The 21,949-nt window shown below is 44.3% G+C and overlaps 3 protein-coding genes across 4 annotated transcripts; 1 reads left to right on the top strand and 2 right to left on the bottom strand.

The window, feature by feature from the left end:
* Nucleotides 1-28: 28 nt before the first annotated feature.
* LOC114781141 (fibronectin type III domain-containing protein 7-like) lies at nt 29-1,606 on the bottom strand. The gene is made up of 5 exons (XM_028967856.1): nt 1,509-1,606; nt 1,386-1,407; nt 893-1,153; nt 544-804; nt 29-375 (listed from the first exon to the last, which is right to left on the bottom strand). The coding sequence occupies exons 1-5, from the start codon at nt 1,563-1,565 to the stop codon at nt 29-31; spliced, it is 948 nt and encodes a 315-aa protein (XP_028823689.1). The 5' UTR covers nt 1,566-1,606.
* Nucleotides 1,607-3,824: 2,218 nt separating this feature from the next.
* On the bottom strand, nt 3,825-10,752 carry LOC114781164 (fibronectin type III domain-containing protein 7-like). Its single transcript, XM_028967895.1, has 14 exons — nt 10,638-10,752; nt 10,487-10,499; nt 10,077-10,331; nt 9,718-9,981; nt 8,054-8,311; nt 7,531-7,782; nt 7,173-7,427; nt 6,834-7,091; nt 6,128-6,382; nt 5,764-6,018; nt 5,432-5,692; nt 5,217-5,246; nt 5,081-5,127; nt 3,825-4,627 (listed from the first exon to the last, which is right to left on the bottom strand). The coding sequence occupies exons 1-13, from the start codon at nt 10,695-10,697 to the stop codon at nt 5,096-5,098; spliced, it is 2,448 nt and encodes an 815-aa protein (XP_028823728.1). The 5' UTR covers nt 10,698-10,752; the 3' UTR covers nt 3,825-4,627; nt 5,081-5,095.
* A 394-nt stretch (nt 10,753-11,146) lies between these two features.
* stxbp3 (syntaxin binding protein 3) lies at nt 11,147-20,724 on the top strand. 2 transcript variants are annotated; one of them, XM_028967885.1, is made up of 19 exons: nt 11,147-11,241; nt 11,803-11,852; nt 13,341-13,422; nt 13,539-13,615; nt 13,742-13,814; nt 13,913-14,016; nt 15,301-15,446; nt 15,536-15,629; nt 16,005-16,129; nt 17,050-17,148; nt 17,228-17,285; nt 17,397-17,462; nt 17,894-17,955; nt 18,446-18,468; nt 18,896-19,002; nt 19,251-19,346; nt 19,453-19,529; nt 19,659-19,807; nt 20,038-20,724. In XM_028967885.1, the coding sequence occupies exons 1-19, from the start codon at nt 11,196-11,198 to the stop codon at nt 20,142-20,144; spliced, it is 1,641 nt and encodes a 546-aa protein (XP_028823718.1). In that variant the 5' UTR covers nt 11,147-11,195; the 3' UTR covers nt 20,145-20,724. The 2 variants fall into 2 exon arrangements, with proteins under 2 accessions (XP_028823718.1, XP_028823717.1); XM_028967884.1 differs by having other exon boundaries at nt 17,894-17,974; nt 18,333-18,468.
* Nucleotides 20,725-21,949: the final 1,225 nt, after the last annotated feature.

Here is a 21,949-nt window from a genome sequence, read left to right as displayed (position 1 = left end):
AATCTAAAACAGCGATGCCGATAATTATCTACGCATGTTCTATTGCTGGACGTATAACCAGCAATTTTTTAATGAATTTTGACTCCATCTGTCTCTGGACCATACTGTTGGTAGTGTAGATGATAATGTTGGGCTCTCCAGGATGCAGCAAGGTATTGACGGAGGAGACAGAGATCTGGTAGGAGGAGCAGAGAAGGATGTTCTGCACATCGACGAAGGTTGTGGAGACGCTGGTGGTGTACGGGGCCGTCTGGGGACTGGTGAGGTCTGAGACGGTCACCTCATACAGCAGGACCTTGGCCACAGACTGCCAGCTGATGCGGGCAGTGTGCTTTCCTGTTTGGACCGCAACGATGCCACCAGGCGGCTGCACCACTGCAAAAAGACAAAAATGACTTGAAATAAATACTTTTTATACAGACAGTCCGTGAAACGAACAAGACAAGACGTAACTACATCACGAGCAATAAGCATTGATGCACTTTTATTATAAGGCTGGTTGAAGAATTAATAAACAGACATTGTGGCCTCGGCGCCACTCACGCGTGGACACGGTGCGCACTCTGCTCCGCGGCCCCGGGCCCGCCGCGTTGCTGGAGTACACGTAGCAGTCGTAGGCCGTGGACGGCTGCAGGCCCGTCACCACGGCGATGAGGCCGGTGTAGTTGAGGGACAAGTTCTCGCCCGTGGACGTGGAGCTCACGCTCAGGATGTAGCGCTCCGAGGCGTTCACACGCAGCCACTCCACGCGGATCGCCGAGCTGTTCAGGCCTCGGGCCACGGTGATCTGGGAGGTGTCCGGTACTGTCCGGGTCAACCCAAATCAGAGCCACGCGTTACGTACACATATCTAATCATTTATTTCATAGAATTCCATTTTGATTTTAAGCACCTGTTAATGCGGTTTTGGAGTCGGAGCACAAGATGAAGTAATTCTGAAAAACTTTCAGGGTCACCCTGTACACCGTGCCTGTGCGGAGACCCTGCACGGTCCTCAGCGTGGTGGACACGGGCATGCTCACCACCACGGGCGCGACATCCGTGGCATTTATCACGCGCAGGTCCAGGAAGTAGCTGGTGGCCTCGGGGAAACTGTTCCATTTGATGAGCAGCGAGGACGCCGCCGGGGACGAGATGGACGTGATGTTGCAGTCTGCAACCAAGTCGTCAAGCAGCCCTCACATATAATGTTCCCTTTTTTATTTAGTTAACATGTATATAATAATAGTTCACCATGCATTAATAGACCAATTATTCATTTCTTGCTACTTCCTTATGGTAAAAGTACATTTTTGTAGATTAATCAATTATACTGAAAACACTGAATGGTGAAGGCATTATTCCATCCTTCTAACATCCCAAAGTAGCGAAAAACAAAAACCTACCTTGCGCCTGTGAATATGAGATCTGTAAAAGCAGAAAAGTCAAAACTGAGCATTTTCGGAGATTGTGAGCTTTTATCCGCATATTACGAAGTTCAGTCTTCTCATGCCTGTGTCACATTTTACCTGAGTCAGAGAAGCCAGTCCTATCACCATTAGCCCTATTGCTTGCGACAATTCCATCGTTCACAATGACAGAGAGATTTCAGTTAGTTGTATACAAGGGTCTCGGTACAAAAGATGTTCTGAATTCTTTTGAGCTACGGTAAGGTATTCCCGGAGCCCGCAAGCCAATCACAGGGCCACAAAAGGGGCCATCGTCCCACCTGATACCTTAAGGGAGCAGCCTACTGTGAAAAGAGAGAGAGGAGGAGAAATGGAGAGCACTGTCCAGAGAGAAAGATCTAGAAAGAAGGGATGGGGAAAAAAAGTGCACCCACTGGCAACCGACTACAGTAAACTTATAATGGGGAAAAGGTGTCGTGACACAATTTGCATGGAGTGAATACACCACCGTCATAACTCTGATGTAATGTTAGACCACGTTCTCGATCTGCCGCAATTACTGTAAAACGACAGCAATGATCCAGTCTAGACAATGACGCACTTACACAAAAGCAATAAAATAATGGCAGACGAATGGTACAGAATATTGAAGGATTCCATATTTTAAAGTAATAAATAGCTAATACAGTGTGACTTCCTGATAAAGACTGCGATAAAGGACTGATGTTCTTTAATCTGCGAGAACCAGTCCCCTCATGGGAACCTGCATCCAGGACTAGGTTTAAGGTTTGGGTGTTTGTTTCCCCTGGTGAGTCAGTACGCATCGAACCTATAAAAGTTTCACATCCATAATATGTTATTTCATTGTACCTATATTTTGAATTTTGTAATAGATTTCCCATAATAGGTTCAAGTGCAATTTTTCCTGAGTCATGTAACCCACTTTCGTGAACACACACACCCACACACACACCTCAGCTTCCACGTCCTTCTCCAGCAGCTGGAACTTATAAGAAACTGGTGCAAATGTGACTATGAACTCACACATGGCCCTATTTTCCCAGCGGAGAATGGGGGGAGAATGAGAAGGGTGGAGCTTCCATGGTGTGGAATCTTCTCCATGCGGAGGATCCGCATGTCTGGACGTACGTTTGTGGGTGACGGGCTGAGAAGCGTCTCGTTTCCTGGCAGCTTGGACCTGCCTGAACTGCCTGTAAGGGTGTGATTTACAGACGATGTGAATGTGACCTTTGACGCTATCTGTGCAGAGGAGGAAGTTGACATGAAAACAGATATGGCCCTCGACCCAGCAGGGAACCTAATCTACTGCACCAACAATGGGGGGCTTTAAGCTCTATTAAATTGAAAAGATAAGCCAGTTTAACGCCTTTGCTGCCGCACGTTTTTCTGCATTCTGCTGAGTGAGAGGCAGCTTGTAATGCAGCAAGTTCAGTGCAGCACTGATGCTCATCACACATGACAGGATTTTCAAACTCAGTTTCTCATTTTAATGAAATGAGGAGAGATAACAAAATAGGAAAAATGGGAAATTGTGTTTCTGTAGCAGCCTGGTGGGTAACACACTCACATGAACCAGACGACCACAAACCCCACTTACTACCATCGAGACACTGAACCCTGAGTGTCTCCAGGGGAAGACTGTCCCTGTAACTACTGATTGTAAGACACTCTGGTTAAGGGCATCTGCTAAATGCCATCAATTTAAATGTAAATATGTTTTTCTGAAGACAAGCTGGTCATCCACCTTGATGAAATAAACTGTTTCTTGGAATTACTGGTTTTAAAAAAGTGTGCTTTTAGAAACCAATTGAGATGTTGTAAGAATGATGGGGCGGCCTGAAGAGCCATGAATGGGCAGAACCTTTTTATTCAGATAAAGCAAAAGTCAGAACTGCAGGCTGACCAGCACTTGGTGATGAGTTTCATTTTCTGCATAGAAACCATGACTATGTTGGACAACCTAACAAACAGAGAGGAAGAGCTAACCATCCAAACATGTTCCTCTGGCATATGAACATGCCCTTACATGGAGGTGAGGCTTCAAAAGAGGATGAAAACACCAAGTAAATGATGGACATGCACCCGATTGTCCTCACAATCTAAAAGAAAATGGGATTCATCAGCCCTGGCCCTCTTCAACTCTTCCCCCACGGTCCAGTTGACAATTGAAGATACGTCTGCAGGAAGACCTCAGTGCAAGCATTGAAAGCAGGTCAAAAGCAGGTTGTTAACTGCAATGGCTGCTGTGAATTTATTTGATAAATTCTTACCAAATAAATCAAGTAATATGGCACATTTCTATTGCCTCACCTCCTTGTGACTTAAAAAAGGATAGATGCTTGAGTCGCACCTGTTCAGACGTTCAGAAAGCTGCCATTCCATTGTAATTGGAAAATAATCATCACAGTCCAGTAATGCAATGAATGTCATTTTATTATAAAGAATGTAAAGAATAAAGAATGTGCTGGTGTGGGTCACATGACATTTCCAGAATGTGGTAACATCCTCAGTCTATGGAACAGAACTGAAATTATACAGCCAACATGGAATCTGCATGCTGCACACGATGCAGTGACTTCTAGAGACTCTGTCCATTTCCCTTGGAGGCACAGAACATGGGGAAATCTGCTTCTGATTTTTTTGTCACAGGGGGATCAACGGTCATAGTGTTACGAGTGTTTGAATTCAATACTTATGATGGGTCCTATCACCTTAATATCCCTGAGTATATACAGTACCTTAGAGTTTTCAATATGTATGGCCTGAGAAAATGGCTGACTATGATGTCTTCATTAAAATATTTTTTAAGGTTGTAACGTTTCAGAGCGGAACTTCAGGGAACAGAATAAATTAATCAAATACCAAGGAAATAAATCATTTGGATTTCATTCATCAAGGTCAAACATAATCAAATATGGAACCCATAAAGACATTGGCACAGAGATTGTACTAAATAAAAATGTTCTGTGGTCATTTTATGGTTATTTTTGTCAGGTGTAAAAGCCAACTCATAACTGTGTGTCGTCTAATATTAAATACACTGGTTTATAACTGTACCCACATGCTCATGTGACTTGAATGTTAATGGAATGTTTACATTTGTTATAAATTTTATTGTTTGGCCATTTTGGAATCCTGAATTCTGTGGGAGGCAATTTTAAAGGTATTTGAAAGATGAGATGATGAAGAGAACTTCGGACAGGGGTCTGAATGGACATCTGTATGAGAAAAAACGCACAGACTTTAACTACTGTACAAACAAGTTGTTGTCATTATAAGAAAAGTATCTTCAGATGATCAAATTAAGTCAGTTTTTTATAATTATTTATAAGTAAAAAAAATGTGAATGCGTGCTACATTCACTGTGTATTCTGATATTCTGTAGCATAATTAGGAGAATCATAATTTTGCTCTAATGTTTTCATTGTTGCCCATAATGAATATTATAATTTTCCCATGCAGTATTTGAAATAAATGCAGTGTGTTTGTGGGGAGGAGAGGGATATAACATGAGTAAAATGTGTCTCTCTCCATCTCTATCATTAGGGAGAAAGTGTGTGTATGTGAGTGTGTGCTGGAATCCATACCATGACTCTGCTTAAGTACTCTTCGCATTACTTTACCAAAGATCATCTGTGTCTTTTGCTTTTTGCTGCTGTTAGAAAATGTACCTGCGATTCTTTCCGCTAGTCCACACTTCTTCGGCCCCGATAGATCACTGAGGAAATGACAGAATTTCCGCTTAGCTTCCATTTTATAAATTCTCAAAAGAATGCATATACTCAGACTGAAATGAGCCATTCTCACCGGTTCCAAGGATGTTTCCTAAGCAGGATACTGCAGAAAACATGAAGGATTCAGAATACCAATAATCATATAAGTAATGATCAATCAATGAAAGGATTCAGAATTCAGGAATAGATGATCAGTTATTGAGTCAGAACTCTATAACTGGATTTGTTTCGATGTCCTGGTATTCTAAATAAATATGCTGTGGAAAAAAGAAAGTTTCAGCACAAGACCTGAATACATCCTGAGTGGACAGAAGGAGACTTTTGTCCCATCTGGGTAGACAGGCGCCACGACCACGGCGTAGACGTTGCCGCAGGTGATCTCTGCCACGTCGCAGCTGTTTCCTGTGGGGGCGCTTGTGCAGGTGTAGTTGGCTGTGCTGCCGTAGACGTCCACAACTAGGGGGCGCTGTGAGCTAGACGAGCGCCAGTAAATGCGCAGCGTGTTGTTAGCTGCACGGTAGAGTCGCACGCCCGAGGGACAGCAGTCACCTACACGAGAAGAAGTGGCGCCCAGTGGTTGCGTCTTCAAACACAGAATAATACTGATGTGTGGAACTCACTAGAAGAGAAGCCCTGGTAGGTGCACACGGCCTTGTACCCTGTGAGGCTCACTGCTTCCATGGAAACAGAGTAGTTGGTCCCGCAGGTGATGCACCCCATCAGGCAGTGCCTGTCTTGGGTGTGGCATCGGGCCTGGCCTCGCGGGGAGGAGAGCGAGGTGAGGAAGGTGTGGGCGCCCTGCGCCGAGGACCAGCTGACGTTGCTCATGGACTGGGTCACCTGACTCACGGTCAGAGACACCGGGCAGCATGGAGCTGGAGAGAGGAGGAGAAGTGGTGTGGAAAGGATCTCGTATGGCTGTGTCTTAATTGTGAATTTTTTGTCCGTTTTATGAAAGTTAAAAAGAGAGAATTACAGAATTACCAGTTTCCAGGGGAACAGTATAGCTGGGCAGGCTGAATCCTCCTGTTGTCATGGCAATGACACTGACCTCGTAGGTGTTGCCACAGGACAGCTGTGACACCTGACAGGACGTGCCGCTTGACTGACAGGTGCGCGTGTCGCTCTGGCCGAGCAGACTGACCGTGTAATTGGCCGCATTGTTGTTGTCGCGCCAGGTAACAGACACACCGCTGTTGTTGGTCCTGGAGACGTTCTGGATCTCTGGCATACAGGGAGCTGGAAGAAAAGAACACAATCAGGTCCACTGCGGGCGTGGCCTGGGCAGCAATGAGGACTAGAAACAATCTGTCTCTGTCAGCCTGAAAACAATCCATACACAGGGTCCAGGAAAAAAGTGCTATTCTTACAACTAGTTGGTATTAATGAAGTGAAGTGATACACAGCAGCACAGCACACGGTGCACACAGTGAAATTTGTCCTCTGCATTTAACCATCACCCTGAGTGAGCAGTGGGCACCATGACAGGCGCCCGGGGAGCAGTGTGTGGGGACGGGGCTTTGCTCGGTGGCACCTTGGCGGGTCGGGATTCGAACCGGCAACCTTCTGATTACGGGGCCGCTTCCTTGACCGTCACCACTGCCCAATCTCGCCTCACTCTCCCTCATCATGACCCTCACTCTGCATCGTGACTGGAGTGTTTTGGGGTGTGAAACGGGACGTGTGGTACCCGTCTCGTGTGTTTGCGGTTGGCAGGTGCGGTTGCAGCCCCTCAGGTCGCTGCAGGGCGTGACCACCACACTGTAGCGGCTGTTGCAGGTGAGGTCGGACAGCGCGCACGCGGGCGCCGTGTCGTTACACAGGATCACTGCTGATTGGTCCACAGCTCGCGTCTCGTACAGGTCCGCCCCTCGCACCGCTGACCATACGATCTCCAGTGTGTCCATGGAAACCAGGGAGATGAACACATTCCCCGGACAGCAAGGAACTGAGGAGAAACCCGAAGCACATACAGTCATGACGTGAACAGTGCATTACAGTTGCAATGAGATTGTGTCTCCACGCTCACGTGTTGTGTAGTTGAACACGGGTCCAGGAGGGCTGATCCCAGCGCGGTTGTGGGCGAAGACGGTGATGACGTAGGTGTAGCCGCAGAGGCAGCGGTAGCGGCAGGATGTGCGAGTGTTGTTGCAGGTCTCCTCCACACCGTCGTCGCTCTTCACGAAGGTGGTATAGTACTCCGCCCCCGAGACATTGGCCCATTCCACTGAGCAGTTACCTGGCTGTGGCTCCAACACCCACACGGGGTTTGGTGGACAGGGGACTACACACACACACACACACACACACACACATATAGTCATATAAAATCTTCCCATGCTCGGGTATCCATGTGGGTGTGTGTGCGTGTGCTGATGTAGCCTCACAGCTGATGAATTCCGAGGGGTCAGAGGGCACGCTGGGCCCTGCCTGGTTGTACGCGGTGAGGGTGATGGAGTGAGTTTCCCCACAGCGGATGGGAGAGATGGAGCAGCTGGAGGAGTTGGAGGTGCACCTGAGTCCACTGGAGCTCACGACCTGGCACATCTGCACCCCCTGTGACATGTTCCACATTACCAGCAAGTTTGGTACCTCGCCCCACATAGCTATCATGTCCAGCACACGAGGCTTGGAGGGACCTGAGGCATGGACATAAGAAGATAGAGTGAAGTCTTACAGGTTCATTTTCACTTGTTTGACTACCTTGTCCATATGCTCAGCAGCACTAAGCTTCATTATTGTGTTCTGGGTGACAGAAATAAGAATTAAAACCAAATTGACTACTAAGTGTTTTATCCACTAACCTGAGCAAACCTTAACCTACACTAACGCACTGGATCCGCACGGCAGTTCTAAAATAGCATAATAATAACTGGAATGAATTAGTGAATGGTGAATTATTATCCTCACGTGTGATCTGGCAGACGGTGGCCTGGTCTCCAGGCCGGTTCTCGGGGTCCCAGGCGTAGACCGTGATGCAGTAGGAGGTCCCCGCCTCCAGCTGCCCCAGCTCTAGGCTGGAGGCCGTGGTGTTGAGCCGCCGCCGGCTGTCCGCACCCGCCATGATGACGTTGAGAGTGTACAGCACCGCGCGGCCAACCGGCTCCCAGCGCAGCTGGATGCTGTCGTTGCTGGACGAACTGCAGTTGAGCTGGGGAGCTGCTAGTACTGTGTGTGTGGGGGGGCTGGTTTAATACACACTCCATAGACAAACTGTTCAACATTTTCAGACATTTTTAGTCAAATGTGCTGTGCAGGTTCTAAAGGTCTTGTTGATAGCTCAGTAGAGTCCAAGGACATCATGACATTATTATCAGCGAAGCTCATGTGGTGGAAGTGGAAACCAAGGGAAATTGTAAGGATTTGTGTTGGACAGCTGGATCCAAGTGGAGTCTTGGACATGAATACAGTCAAGTCACTTTTACAAGCATATTTGCTATATTTGCACACTTTACACGTATGTTGTCTACAACATCCTGACCACATCTTGAAACCTGCTATTCAAATACCACCTCACTTGTATTGTCTCCTGTCCTGTCTCTGTTTATTGTACAAAGAAATAGTTAGTATTAATACCGATTACCTTATTTTTTTATCTTACCTAAATGTTGATAGTTTTTGTTAATTTCTAGCTAAAAGTTTTATATCTCTTATGAATATATTTTGATATGCTTGGTGTGAAACAGCATTTCCATACTCTGAATACTGTATATATAGCAGAACTGACAATAATGGTCTTGAAACATGAAACCAGAAAAATGATTTGTAATCTAGGTGTTTTATGATGTCTGATTCTGATTCTTTGTACCTTCAGCATCTCCAGCTAATTCCGTGTTTCAGTATTTCACTCCCCTGAATATACAGTATTTGTGTATATTCATCCTTCATTGTGTATTTATGTATTTAGAGCTTTAACTGGGTATTTGTTTTCTTCCAATGATTCTATCTAAATTCTACCTGCAGTTCTAACTTCTGTCTTGCTGTACTTTAGTGATCCATGGGTGATTCTGTTGGCTTCTTCTCTTCTGAACTAGCTCTAGTTGTCTGCATTCAGGGTGTCACGGGGTGTCTATGCCGCATCACCCAGCTGAACAGGGTGTGTGTGTGTTCTAAATTTCTTCTTTTCAGAGAAACTGATGACGGGACAATGGAACAGAGAGTGCCATGGGTGATTTGCATGTGTTCGTGCAGTAACCCAACACCCAGCTCTTTCAGGGCATCTGCCTTGAACAAGGGCATCTCCATTCTCAGGGTCAGATTGGGGTGTGGTGTTAATAGTGAAGATGATTTAGTCGGCTTGCCCTATAAAACATCGCCCGTGGTGTGTGTTTATTTATTCTTTGTTATTGCCTTTGTGTGTGAGTGTGTGTCACATTAATGCTCCTCATGATCCCCCTTCAGTAAATGGATCGAGTGACAGAAGACTGGAAGTGTGTGTGTACGTATGCATGAATGGCTTGATTCTTTGCCCTGTGTGTGTGTGAGAGTGAGTTTGTAAGAATGCCTTGTCTCTTCCTGCCACTGAAGGTGTGTGTTCGTGTGTGTGAGATAGAGATAAGTAGAGAGAACAGTACCTGTCTTTGCCTCCATCGGGTATGAGGGCTGACTCTGTGCCTTGGCGCTGTTGACGGACAGCACGCTGACGGAGTACGTCGTGTAGGGCTGGAGACCCTGGATGGTGCCGGGAGAGCCGGCCACCGGCGCCTCCGAGAAGAAAGACCCGTCGGCAGTTTCCGCTCGCAGGATGTACGATGCAGCGCCGAGGACATCTGTAAACTCCACCGTAATGCTGTCGCTCTGCTTGGATGTGGCCAGCTTAATTGTTGGAACATCAGGTGCTGAAAGGAGACACACAGACGCACAGACACACACTGGTCAGACAGGGGCATTTCAAAACGGCCAGCCTCAGCCTGAAAGGGAATTTTCCTCGTACCCGTGCTCACGTCAAGTTCAGCGTGGTTCAGAACAGTCCTGGATGCATTCATGGCCTCGGCTTCGATGGTGTAAATGGTGTTAGGGGACAGGCCGTTCACTGTGCCCAGGACTGTGTTGCCACCGAATTCCACGAAGGAGGGCAGCCCAGCCGTTTTGGGAATGGCAGTGATTTTGTACGAGCTTGCGCCTGAGTACAGACTCCACTGGACGGTTATGCTCTTTGATGTTACAGTATACTGAGTGAGGCTTATACCTGAGGGAGCATGAAGCACAAAAAGCAGGAATAAAGATCACTAGGAATCAATGTCAACTTCCTCTCTTTGATGAAGTGGGTTATACTGATACACCAAAATGAAGCTCCATAATCATAATAAAATTATACTTCAGTGTAAAGAACAAGAGGGTCACCTTGAGCTCTGATCTGTGAAGAAAAACAAATAAAATACAGGTTTAAAATTATACATATTTATATTTTTCTAAATATTGCCTTAAAAAAGAGTTCGAATGTAACTATTTTAAGCGTAAAAAAGTGTGAAATATGAATAAATGATAAACATACCTGGGAGCCAAAGATGATTAAGGTACATGCTGTAAGCGTTTTTAGATCTCCCCAGCCCATTGTAAAACTCTGGCGCTTTCAGGTGAGCCGGCAGTTCTCGTATCAGCTTTATTACGCGTCTCGGATAAAAGTCGCTTCTTCATCTGAAATACCTGGACGTGGCCCCGCCCACACCGATTCCTTGACCAATCAGCAGCATGCGTGGAAGAGGCGCTCGCATACTTGCGGGAAGATGTAAAATTTGCAGAATAATTCCTCTTAAATTAGGACCAGGTTTCTTTTGTGCCTTGTAATAATAATTTATCCAGATTAAAAAAAAATACCATGTATGTGGATTTTTTGTTTTTGGAATTTTAGCTTTCATGTTTCATTAGATACAGTTAGGTTCTTCTTTATACATTTCAAATTCAGTTCGAAAGTTTTGTGTTTTACACTAACGTCTGAAGAAAAGAAAATGCGTTGGGGGGGGGTTGTGGGCGGGGCGCCATGTTGGGTGTTGCGTGATGACGTAAGACGCTCTGCACGAAGGACTCGCAGAGAACACAAAAAGGCGTCAAGATGGCAGTTGGTCCAGAGCAGGGGCTCAGGAAAGTAGTTTGGCAAAGTAAGTTCATCCGGTCGAGAAATGTCTCCGCGGTGAACGCAAACGGCGTTTTAGCGTCGTTTATCGTCGTGAACATGAGACTTTCTCTCCGTCACTGTATTTTGGGACGTTTTTTTTCCCAGAAGTGTACGGAAGTGACCGCTTGTTCGGTCAGCGCGGTGGCGCCGCTTTCCTTTTTGCGCTTTAATAGAGTTGTGTACAAGGTAGAAGTCTTCTTGTCTGGTGCCGTTCACCTGTTGACAGTGGGTGCCACAGGGTGGCAACGTGCTGGTTTTATTTATTTTTTTTGTACATTTGTCCTTGTCATCAGTCAACTTGTTGCTTTTGCTTCTTTATACTTGCACCACAGCCCAGTTCTGGTGGGAAGAATCCGGTTCTTTTCCAGTGTCTGCTGCTGTCACACACGACGCATGCATGACCTCTGACCTGCACATGAATGTAGATGTGATGTCACGTCCCCGCTCTCTACCCCTGCATTATTAAGACGTTTCACCCACGAAGCATGTTCTTCAGTATTCAAATAAAAAATGCACTCAAGAATCCTCATTTTTTCCATCGTAGAGATAAAGGACACGATCATTGAGGACAGTAAGAAGGCAGGAGTATGGAAGGTAGGTCCATTTTTTAATCCATCAATGAACAATGATCGTTGTTAACGCGTGATGGTACCTTGTAGGGCGTCTTAGAACCCTGGCAGCAGAGTTTTGGACGAGCTTATTCAGTGAAGCAGATCAACCAGAAAACAGAATTACAGTAATCCAGTCTAGTTGTTGAATGTGTGGACTAATTTCTCTGCATCAGAGATGGAGAGAAACTTCCTAACACCAGCAATGTGTTTTTTGAATGTGGCAATCAAATAACAAATCGCCATCAAAAGTCGCCCTAACCCTATGTACTAGGACCAAAGAAAACCCTGCACGCTCCAATCTATATTCCTTCAATCCACATCTCGCCCCTTTGAGACCGATCATTTACATTCACATTTTCAGCATTTATCAGACGCCCTTATCCAGAGCGACTTACAATCAGTATTACAGGGACAGTCCCCCCCTGGAGCAACTTAAGGTTAAGTGTCTTGCTCAGGGACACAATGGTAGTAAGTGGGATTTGAACCTGGGTCTTCTGGTTCACAGGCGGGTGTCTTACCCACTAGGCTACTACCACCTTCACCAACACTTTGCTCTTGTCCGTGTTGAGCATGAGGAAATTGCGGGTTATCCAGTCTCTGATGTCCTTCAGACAATTTTCTTGTTTAGGGAGGTGGGGTTAAAGTGCCACTGAGGTCCCTTTGATGAAGGTACCATCCCTACACACTGCTCCCCGGGCGCCTGTCATGGTGCCCACTGCTCACGTAGGGTGATGGTTAAATACAGAGGACACATTTCACTGTGTCACTGTGTGCTGTGAAAATGGCAGCATGTTCAATGAAAATATCAAAAGGCCAAATACTGAGCCCTTATTTCACTCTGTTTTTTTCCACTGGCTTTGCACCAAGGCAACAAAGTGACAACGATCCAATAAATAGTATTAGAAACAGAGTTGCTCGTCGGTACAGTACAGAGTTGCTCGTGTACGCTACCTGTAATTATTTTAAGTAAATCTTTAAATGTCTATATCAAACTTCAAACAATTGATTTCTGACAGTAGCACAGCATTTGGTTTCTGCTGCCCTCCTTATGTTTTTGGGTTTGGTCCTATTTGACTTTTGTCCCTGACCTTTGTCCCTGACTCGTTGTTTCACTGATGGGCTTTTGTGGTAAAGAGCTTTTGTAGAACCTGCTCTGCTGCCATTACATGTGCTAGATGTTTGTAAGGTGTCCCAGAAATGATGACACTGCCACTGTATCAGATTATAGAGATATAACCCCCCCACTATAACATTCCCAGTATAGGGCTGTGCATTTCTGACCTTATTGTATTTGCGTATATGAATAATGCAATATGTCTATCCTCGTTCTATGACTGCGTAAGTCTGGGGTTTGGCGCACTTGCCAAGTATCAGTACCAGTGTTAAGGGTGGGAAACTAGAACTGGCTGCAACGTGAGAAGAGGCTCTTTAGTGCCTTCTGTTCAGGACCATCTCCTCTGGCCATTTTCAGGTTCTGATACTGGATCAGTTCACCACCCGGCTGCTTTCATCATGCTGCAAGCTGTCCGACCTGATGTCCGAACGAATCACCAGTGAGCAGCAGCCCTTCACAAACCTATATGACATTACATATATAGTTTAGAACTGTAGGATATATAAATGCATGACTTTATTATTTTCTAAAACAAACCAAATCTTTCCAAATCAGTTGTGGAGGACCTCTTCAAAAGCCGAGAGCCAATCCCCGAGATGAAGGCCATCTACTTCATGACGCCAACCGCCAAGGTGCGTCTTGGTGGGCCTGGGCAGATCTTTCTGATGATTTCTTTACTTTGAGTTGTATTAAATATTACATCTGACTGATCATACTCACATTGTTAAAGGTGATGTGGTCACATTTTGCCCCTGCAGTGTGTGGATGCCTTTATCGCAGACTTCAAGAACAAGCCCAAGTATAAGGCTGCATATGTTTACTTCACTGACTGTAAGTTTCTGGTATAAGAACAGGTTATACTATGCTTTAGATTGTCCGAGTAGAATGGTAGAGCCGAGCGTGTATAACGCGGTTTCCGTCCCGGCCAGACTGCCCTGACAGCTTGTTCAGCAAAATGAAGACGTCCTCCTGTTCCAAATACATTCGTGTCTGTAAGGAGATCAACATTTCCTTCCTGCCGCAGGAGGCTCAGGTGAGAGCTCCTCATTCTATTGTGCTGAGTGTGTGTCAATGATTTATTCGGGCATATTGTGACGGAGAGAGAGAAAATTCTGTTGTTTCAGAGCGTGTCACCTATCCTAAAGAGTTTTATGACCTGTTGAGCGTAACATGTTTTGAGAATTGGGCCAGAAAAGCTTTGTGAGAAGAAGCTCCTGTGTAGGAGGTTGGGTGCAGCCCTGCCTTTTTGGTCAATGCAGGGCTGTCACAATGATGAAATTTTAGCTCACAAATAATTATTTTCCACGTCATTAAGAGATCCTAGGGATATTTTGTGCAGTCTTTTTTTTTCAGTCTTTTATCTTCAAGCCATTTTGGCTGTGTTGGATGAATATGGGTCCAATTTCCCAAAAAAAACCAAAAAAAAAAAAACATAATTATTGTATCTCAGTTTCAGACCAAAATAGCTATTCTACACAAAAAGTGACAGGTTTTATCCTAACGCTAAAAAATGTTCCATTGAAAATCATTAAGAACACAATTTTTTATCACAAATGCATCTCAACGTAAATGAATGCATTCCTCTTTAAGATTTAATTATGGACCACTAGCTTTTAATTTCATATTTTTATATATATATTATTATTTTACCTTGTTTTTATTTGCATTATTTCTACAGTTCTGTTCATATTTTCTCTTATTACTTTGAGTGCTTTTAGGACAAAAGAATTTCCCTCAGGATAAATAGTTTTTCTTATCTTATATTTGTCGACTAGATGGTCCTACTTTTTCCTTCTCAACGCATGCAGCAAAGTTGAACACTTTTTATTTATGTAAGGCAGCCTTTGTAATGATATTTTGTGTGCATCGATGTTGGATTGATGTATGTGTGAGGTGTCCAACTTTTAATAATAATAAAAATTATTATTATTATCAAACTATCATAGAAATTTATTTTATGGAAGGTTTTGTATTATTTATTTTATGGAAGGTTTATTGTTCCTTGTATTCAAAAAACATTGAATCATGTAACCATACTGACCTTACAAATATTTGAATATGTGTTGACTTGTATAAAGTGGAAAGATGTATTATATATGAAAATTGTCAGTGTTTTTTTGGAAGGTGACATTTTTTATTCTTAGGAACAATTAAGTCAGGATACTAAAGGATTTTAATCTGTACAAGCAACCAGACATGAAAACAATGATTTAAAAAAAAAAAAAAAAAAAAAAATTCTGATTTTAAAGATGGACACAGAAAATTCTAACACTTCTGCATATATGAATGAAAAGTAAATGTTTGCGTCCTGCTGCAGGTATTTACCTTTGATAACCCAGGTGCCTTCCGGAGTGTGTACAGCCCTGACAGCAAAGATCGGATCAAAACACTCGAGTCGCTGGCTGACCAGATCGTCACGCTTTGTGCGACGCTGGACGAATTCCCCGGCGTCAGATACAAAAAGTAAGGCAGAGTGTGTTTGGGGCTTTGATTATATTTTAGAGTTGCCATTAATTACTTTACACTAGAGGCTATGATCCCTTCCTCTTCAGGGACTCCCCAGTGCAGCACGCTAAAGACCTGGCAGAGTTGGTGGACCAGAAACTGGCCAAGTACTATGAGATGGACGACACCACGAAGAAGAAGGTAAGAGTTAAACCATGTTTAGCTAACTTCCAAGTGGAACAGAGGTGGCCTAGCAGTTAAGGAAGCGGCCCCGCAATCAGAATGTTGCCGGTTTGAATCCAGATCCGCCGAGGTGACACTGAGCAAAGCACCGTCCCCACACACTGCTCCCCGGGCGCCCGTCATGGTGCCCACTGCTCACTCAGGGTGATGGTTAAATACAGAGGACAAATTTCACTGTGTGCACCGTGTGCTGTGCTGCTGTGTATCACATGTGACAATCACTTCACTTTCTTTTCAGAATGTGAAGTACTGATTTCAGAATGATTGGACCGTACCTTTAGTAATTCTGTGAACACACATGCACGAAATAGCGTTGATTTTTGCTGATCTCAGGAGAAAACTCCAGCCCAACTGTTGATTCTGGATCGTGCCTTCGACCCAATGAGCCCCATCCTCCATGAGCTGACTTACCAGGCGATGGCCTATGACCTCCTTCCCATCAAGAATGACACCTACCGGTAAGCTTATGTCACTGCCGCTTTTGTGCAGGACTCAGAGACCCCATCTAGTGTTCTGAGAATGGCCAGAGATTTGTGCCAGTAGAAACTGCATTATATATATATATATATGTGAATATGAATTGTACAAACTGAATCCGAATGTATTAAATTGCATCTAAATTCCAATGAAATTGAAACTGCATTTTACATCTCTAAAAATTTAACTTGCTTTTCCTAATTCAAATCCAGTTTTCACAATTAAATGTACATATTTTTTTATGCACTGTCCGGGTCTTTGAGATAAAAGGAGCTCAGACTCCGAACAACACTCATTTCCACGCTGTACACTAGACTGCCTGTGCTGACATGTGACAGAGTGACACCATTTGACATGAGCGAGAAACACAGTTACTACCACCACACTGGAGATTCATTTTATGAAACTGTATTAGGTAGAATTTAACTTTGCTGTCAGTCTAACTTTGCTGGCTAATTATTCGAGGTTGCTGTAATAAATTTGATTTGTAAGTAGAACCAAATTGTGATTGATATCAGTGGCATTTTGTTGGAAAAGATCTGTTGTTGATCGATCTGTTGGATTCGATCAACATGCTTTTAACAAGTAGCACCAACAACTGAGCAGTGACTTATGCCATCAATTTCAGTTTCCACTGGCACGAGTCTTTTTCTAATACATACGTACATCTGATGTATGTGTTTGGTAGATTTTTTTTTTTTTTTTAAATATATGTTTACCACTACAATGCCAAGATAATGGGCAGAAATTCTTATTACAAATAATATAAATTGTACGGCTCAGTATAAAATATTATATGTTGGTTTGGTTGCAATTGTTAATGACTAAAGTATAAAAAAAAAAAGCGCGGACTGTTATTGTCGGTGAATGGTGATGATAGATCTGCGTGTTCCCCACTCAGATACAAGGCGAAGGACGGCTCAGCGAAGGAGGCCTTACTGAACGACAGTGATGAGCTGTGGGTCCGCCTGAGACACATGCACATCGCCGAGGTCACAGAGTGAGTCTCCAGCCCGTTTTGTTACACGTCTCGTCACTTTCTGTAAATTATGTGTGTGTAACTGTATCTTGACCCACAGAAAAATGCCCAAGCTGGTGAAGGAGATCTCTGCCAGCAAGAAAGAGCCCGACTCCAAGGTTTTCTTTTTTATCCTCCTCTGTGTTTATAATATGAAGAGTCCTGCCCCAGTTTTATTCATGGCAGTGTTGCAGTGAATGGCTGAGCATGACTTTCTCCGTCTCTGTCAGGTGACAATAGGAACCCTAGCTCAGATCATGAAGAAGATGCCCTCGTTCCGTAAACAAGTAGCACAGGTGCGTTCCCACCTCGGCATCCTGAGATAAAAGGGACACTCTGGCCTGGACATAGGCTACAGAACACTCATATTCACTCACGACCAAACAGTTTTCTCTTTTTTTGTATATATATTTGCCTTTTTTCATGTTGTCATTATGGGATGTTGTCTGTAAAATGAGGAAAAATAATGAATTTAATCCATTATGGAATAAGGCTGTAACATAATAAAATGGGAAAAAGTGATGCGCTGTGAATACTTTCCGGATGCGCTGTATATGGCCGAGTTGTCAAAGTCGCCGTACAATTATATTCGGCCCACAAGAACAATTTATATGGATCTATTATTATGGCCCGGTGATATTTTATGGCCTCTGTTGCTTGGCTGAACACGATCCCATAATGCAGTGCTTTAGTTTCAGTGTTCTTCATCTCTCTCTCCCCCCAACAGAAATCAGTCCATGTTTCTCTTGCTGAGGACTGCATGACTCGTTACCAGAAAAATGTTGATCGGCTCTGTCGGGTGGAGCAGGTACTTTTATTTGTGGTGTATTGTACCAACATTGCAAGCAGTTCTGGACCAGGAATTCCCTAAATCCCATTAGAGATTTCCACCTGAGACCAGGAATTTTTTTTTTTTTTTGTTATTTCCCTCTCAAGCCAGGGATCATCACTCAGGTTAGATCCTGGTTTATAGATGGGGTCCTTTTTGGCATTACTGTTTTTATCAACAAGGGGAAAAAAGTTCCCATTAGCAGTCCTCACCCAGGATTGTGCGCACCCTTCAGGCTGTGTGGTTGTATTACAGGATAACAAAACCTCTAATAATATTTGATTAAACCTCAAATGATGAGAAGGATCAACCATTTGAATGATTGTCGTGTGTGTAGGATCTGGCTGTAGGGTCGGATGTAGAGGGTCTGAAGGTGAAGGACCCCATGAGGACGTTGCTGCCGGTGCTGATTCATGACCACTCCACCTACGACAAGATCCGCGCCGTCCTGCTCTACATTTTCAGCCTCAACGGTGCGTGGGCTGTGGGTGTGACTGGTCCGGACAAACCTCCGATGTAAACATCAGTTTAATATTTTACTGGAGCTGAGCCCAGTAAGATGTCATCTGCCATTAACCAGCTAGTTATTTATTAAGTATGGGATTTGTGTTCCTATAGTGCGAAAATCGTGAAAATGTTTTTCATAAATAAAAATGTACACATACATGGCAGGTTTTTATTAATGATTATGACTGATGGCTCATGATAATCTAAAATGATTAGAATATTGCCTATGATGTCCAATTACTGAACAGTGTATTCATTTTTACAGTCACAATTTTTTTGTGATATTCTAACATTTGAGATCCACTAGTAATAATAAGTGCTTGTTTTACATAGTTGTAATAAGGAAGTTGTCTGAATTACTGATTCATTTCTGGCTTTGTGTGTTCCTTACAGGAACCACGGAGGAGAACCTGAACAAGCTAATCCAGCATGTGAAGATCGAGGGAGAGAGCGAGTACATCCTCAACTGGAAGGATCTGGGGGTTCCCATCATTTCCTCTGTGGGTTCATACAAATACACACACATTCTACAGGAATAGGAATTTCAGTGGGAGTTTAATGGGATTTGGTCAGATTCACCATCTTCAGGACCTTCACTATGAGGCTTTCAGGATGTGTCTGAAATGCAAAACAGAATTTCAAATCAAATTCCTCTTAAGTTCCAGTATGTCTGCCCTCACAAAGCTTTTTGGTTATATACATTTTTTTAATAGTCTATCTGAATTAATGGTCCATTTTGTCTCTGCAGCCAAGTCTTTTCTCATTTAAGAAGACAACGCGGAGAGAGCGTTCTCAGACCTATGACCTGTCCCGCTGGACACCCATCATTAAAGATGTGATGGAGGTTTGTGTAAAATTTTAGGGATGAAAGAATCCTACGTCTTTCCAGGATGTTATTCTCTTTAGCTCCCTTATCTTGACTGCACTGTTCATCTCTGTCTTCTTTACAGGATGCTGTGGACAATAAGCTGGACTGGCCGCATGTTTCTGGTGCCCCCACGGCCTGGAACGGCTCTCGTGCCGTCAGGTACGGTGGAATCAAATCCTCTAGTTCTGACTTCAGTGGCGTTCGTTGTTCAAAAGGACTAGGCTTAATCCAAATGTGAAGGACTAATCTTTCACGTTCATGTTTACATGGTCCTGCTTTCTCCACCAGTGCGCGTCAGAAGCACAAAGCGAGCGCTCAGGACGACTACCGCAGCGGCTCTAGACTCATCATCTTCATCCTGGGTGGGGTCTGCTACTCGGAAGTGCGCAGCGCCTATGAGGTCACCCAGGCCATCAAGTCCTGTGAGGTCATCATCGGTGAGTGCCAGTACCACCCTTCATCTTTCTCATCCCATGCAGTTGCCAGGGCTCCGTCAACTATATTCTGTAGAAGTTCCACATATTCTTCTGCTATGTTATTAAAGATGAGGGTTGATGAAACCCATGTGGATGGGCGGAGCCAACAGCCAGCCAGCAGGGCTACTAAACCTCCAGAGCTCAGTGTCTTGGTCCGCCTTAGTCAATTAAAATGTTCCTCTCCCCAACAGGGTCTTCTCACATTCTCACCCCCATTAGTCTGCTTGAAGACATCCGCAGTTTGAGTGCTCCTCCCATGCAGCATTTGACCATCATTGACGAGAGCACCGCGAGCTGAAGGCCCCGCCTACCCTGTACACGCCCCCAAACTCTGCTCCTGAGGACCTGCCGCCACCCGAGAACAGCGCCACCTACCTGTACCAATGCAGACTAAAGGGAATTCAAATGCTCCAGCTCAAACTAGAAACTACGAGAACAACACACCTCTAATTACCTGACATGCATCTGTGTTCACAGCCTTTTTTTAATTTTCTCCTGCTCTTAACACTCACCTTACACACCTCCTCTTGTAGAACATTGCTGTCCAAATTGTGTCCAAAGAGGTTCTCCAGTTCTCCTTGTGGATCGCCCTGTAGATCCCCAAAGAGGGTTTTGTTGCATCACTACGATGTTCCAGAGGCAGATGTGGGGAAAACCCCACCAGGAACCAAACCAGGCTTCATCTGTGAGATGTATTACTTTACACAAACAAGATTCAAATTCCATGTTGATCACGGCCCACACACTATTCTTTTTAGATTAAATCTATGTATTAAATAATCACTGGAATGCTAAAGCTGCCCACTGTAAATAATCTGTGTGTTTATTAACAGGACCGAACGACCGATTAATAAAAGGTATGACGTTGTTCAGTGTTATCTGATTTCGAGGTGTTCTTTGTGAAGCGGATCAGTCCGATAAATAAATAAAAAGGTGGGGATGAATAATGGCGGGCGAGTGGGGATTAGTGAAAGTGAGCGTGCACACAGTTACTGACACTTGAAATAATGCGAGTTATGTAATAAATCGCGGCCCAGCAAGACCATTCAGAACCGAACAATGACGAGTTTTTATCAGCAGCCCCATCGGCCTGACGGTAACGTGATAAACGGCTTGTGAAGTGTGTGTATTTACATGTTTGTTCCTTGGTAATCTCCATAGACCAGAAGAAGATTTTTATTATTATTATTTTTTGTTTTTTTGTGAGACCGGTGCTGCGGTCCACATCCTGGGAGGAGCAGCTATCGGGTGACCGATGGCCCGACACCACACAATAGCCACCCACATTTGTTCTGAGGATAAAACCCGTGAAAGCTGATCCAGGATACTTGTCCCACTTTCATAAAGAACAGATTGTTGGCACGCCGGCATTTTCCAGGTCCCTGTGTGTGTTGGTCTGGATGACTGCACGGAACGGTGCTGGTGCGTCACCCAGTGGCCCTGAAGGAACTTTGCTCAGCAGGCTCCTCGGAGCTATAATCTGCAACAGAGAACTCTTGTCCACTGGAATTGTCCAGAGGAACCGGATGTTTTGCTTCGCTGATAAATATTCAGTGGAGAATATTAATATTAATTTGTCTTTCAGATCACAGATGGCCTTCATTCTTTTCCTAGTTCACGTCCACTCTTGCACAACTGTGTATATATTCTCAACATCATTCATTATTCCAAGAAGAAAAAGTGGAACACTGAAGAGAAGTAAAACCGGCACCTTTAGCCCACATGTGTCTGGAACAAAAAGACTTTTGTACCACATGAAAGTATTTCTTTGTAATGCTTTGTTATAGAAGAATTAACTTCAGTATATCTGCAAGGGAGCCCCAGAATCAGCATTTCTTCACTTTCAAAGTAATCCAAATAAAATGAATGATTAAAAAAAAAATAAAAAACAGCAGCTATCATGACAATTTGTAGTTTTTACTTTCACTTCAAAGTTCTAAATAACGTGTTTCTGCTAAACAAGGTAGAAGACGCCAGGCCTCCAGAGGAATGTAGAAAGTCCAGTTAGAGAAGAAGTATCGGCCGTTCTCGTTGAAGGCATCTATCCTGCCGGTCTGGGCGGGGCTTAGCGCAGTGGCTGGGCGGGGCTCGTCGGCCTATGGC

The sequence above is a fragment of the Denticeps clupeoides genome, unplaced genomic scaffold (genome assembly GCF_900700375.1).
Source record: "Denticeps clupeoides unplaced genomic scaffold, fDenClu1.1, whole genome shotgun sequence".
NCBI lineage: Eukaryota > Metazoa > Chordata > Actinopteri > Clupeiformes > Denticipitidae > Denticeps > Denticeps clupeoides.
Note: the sequence above shows the minus strand (reverse complement) of the source record. Positions and strands in the feature narration are given on the sequence as shown.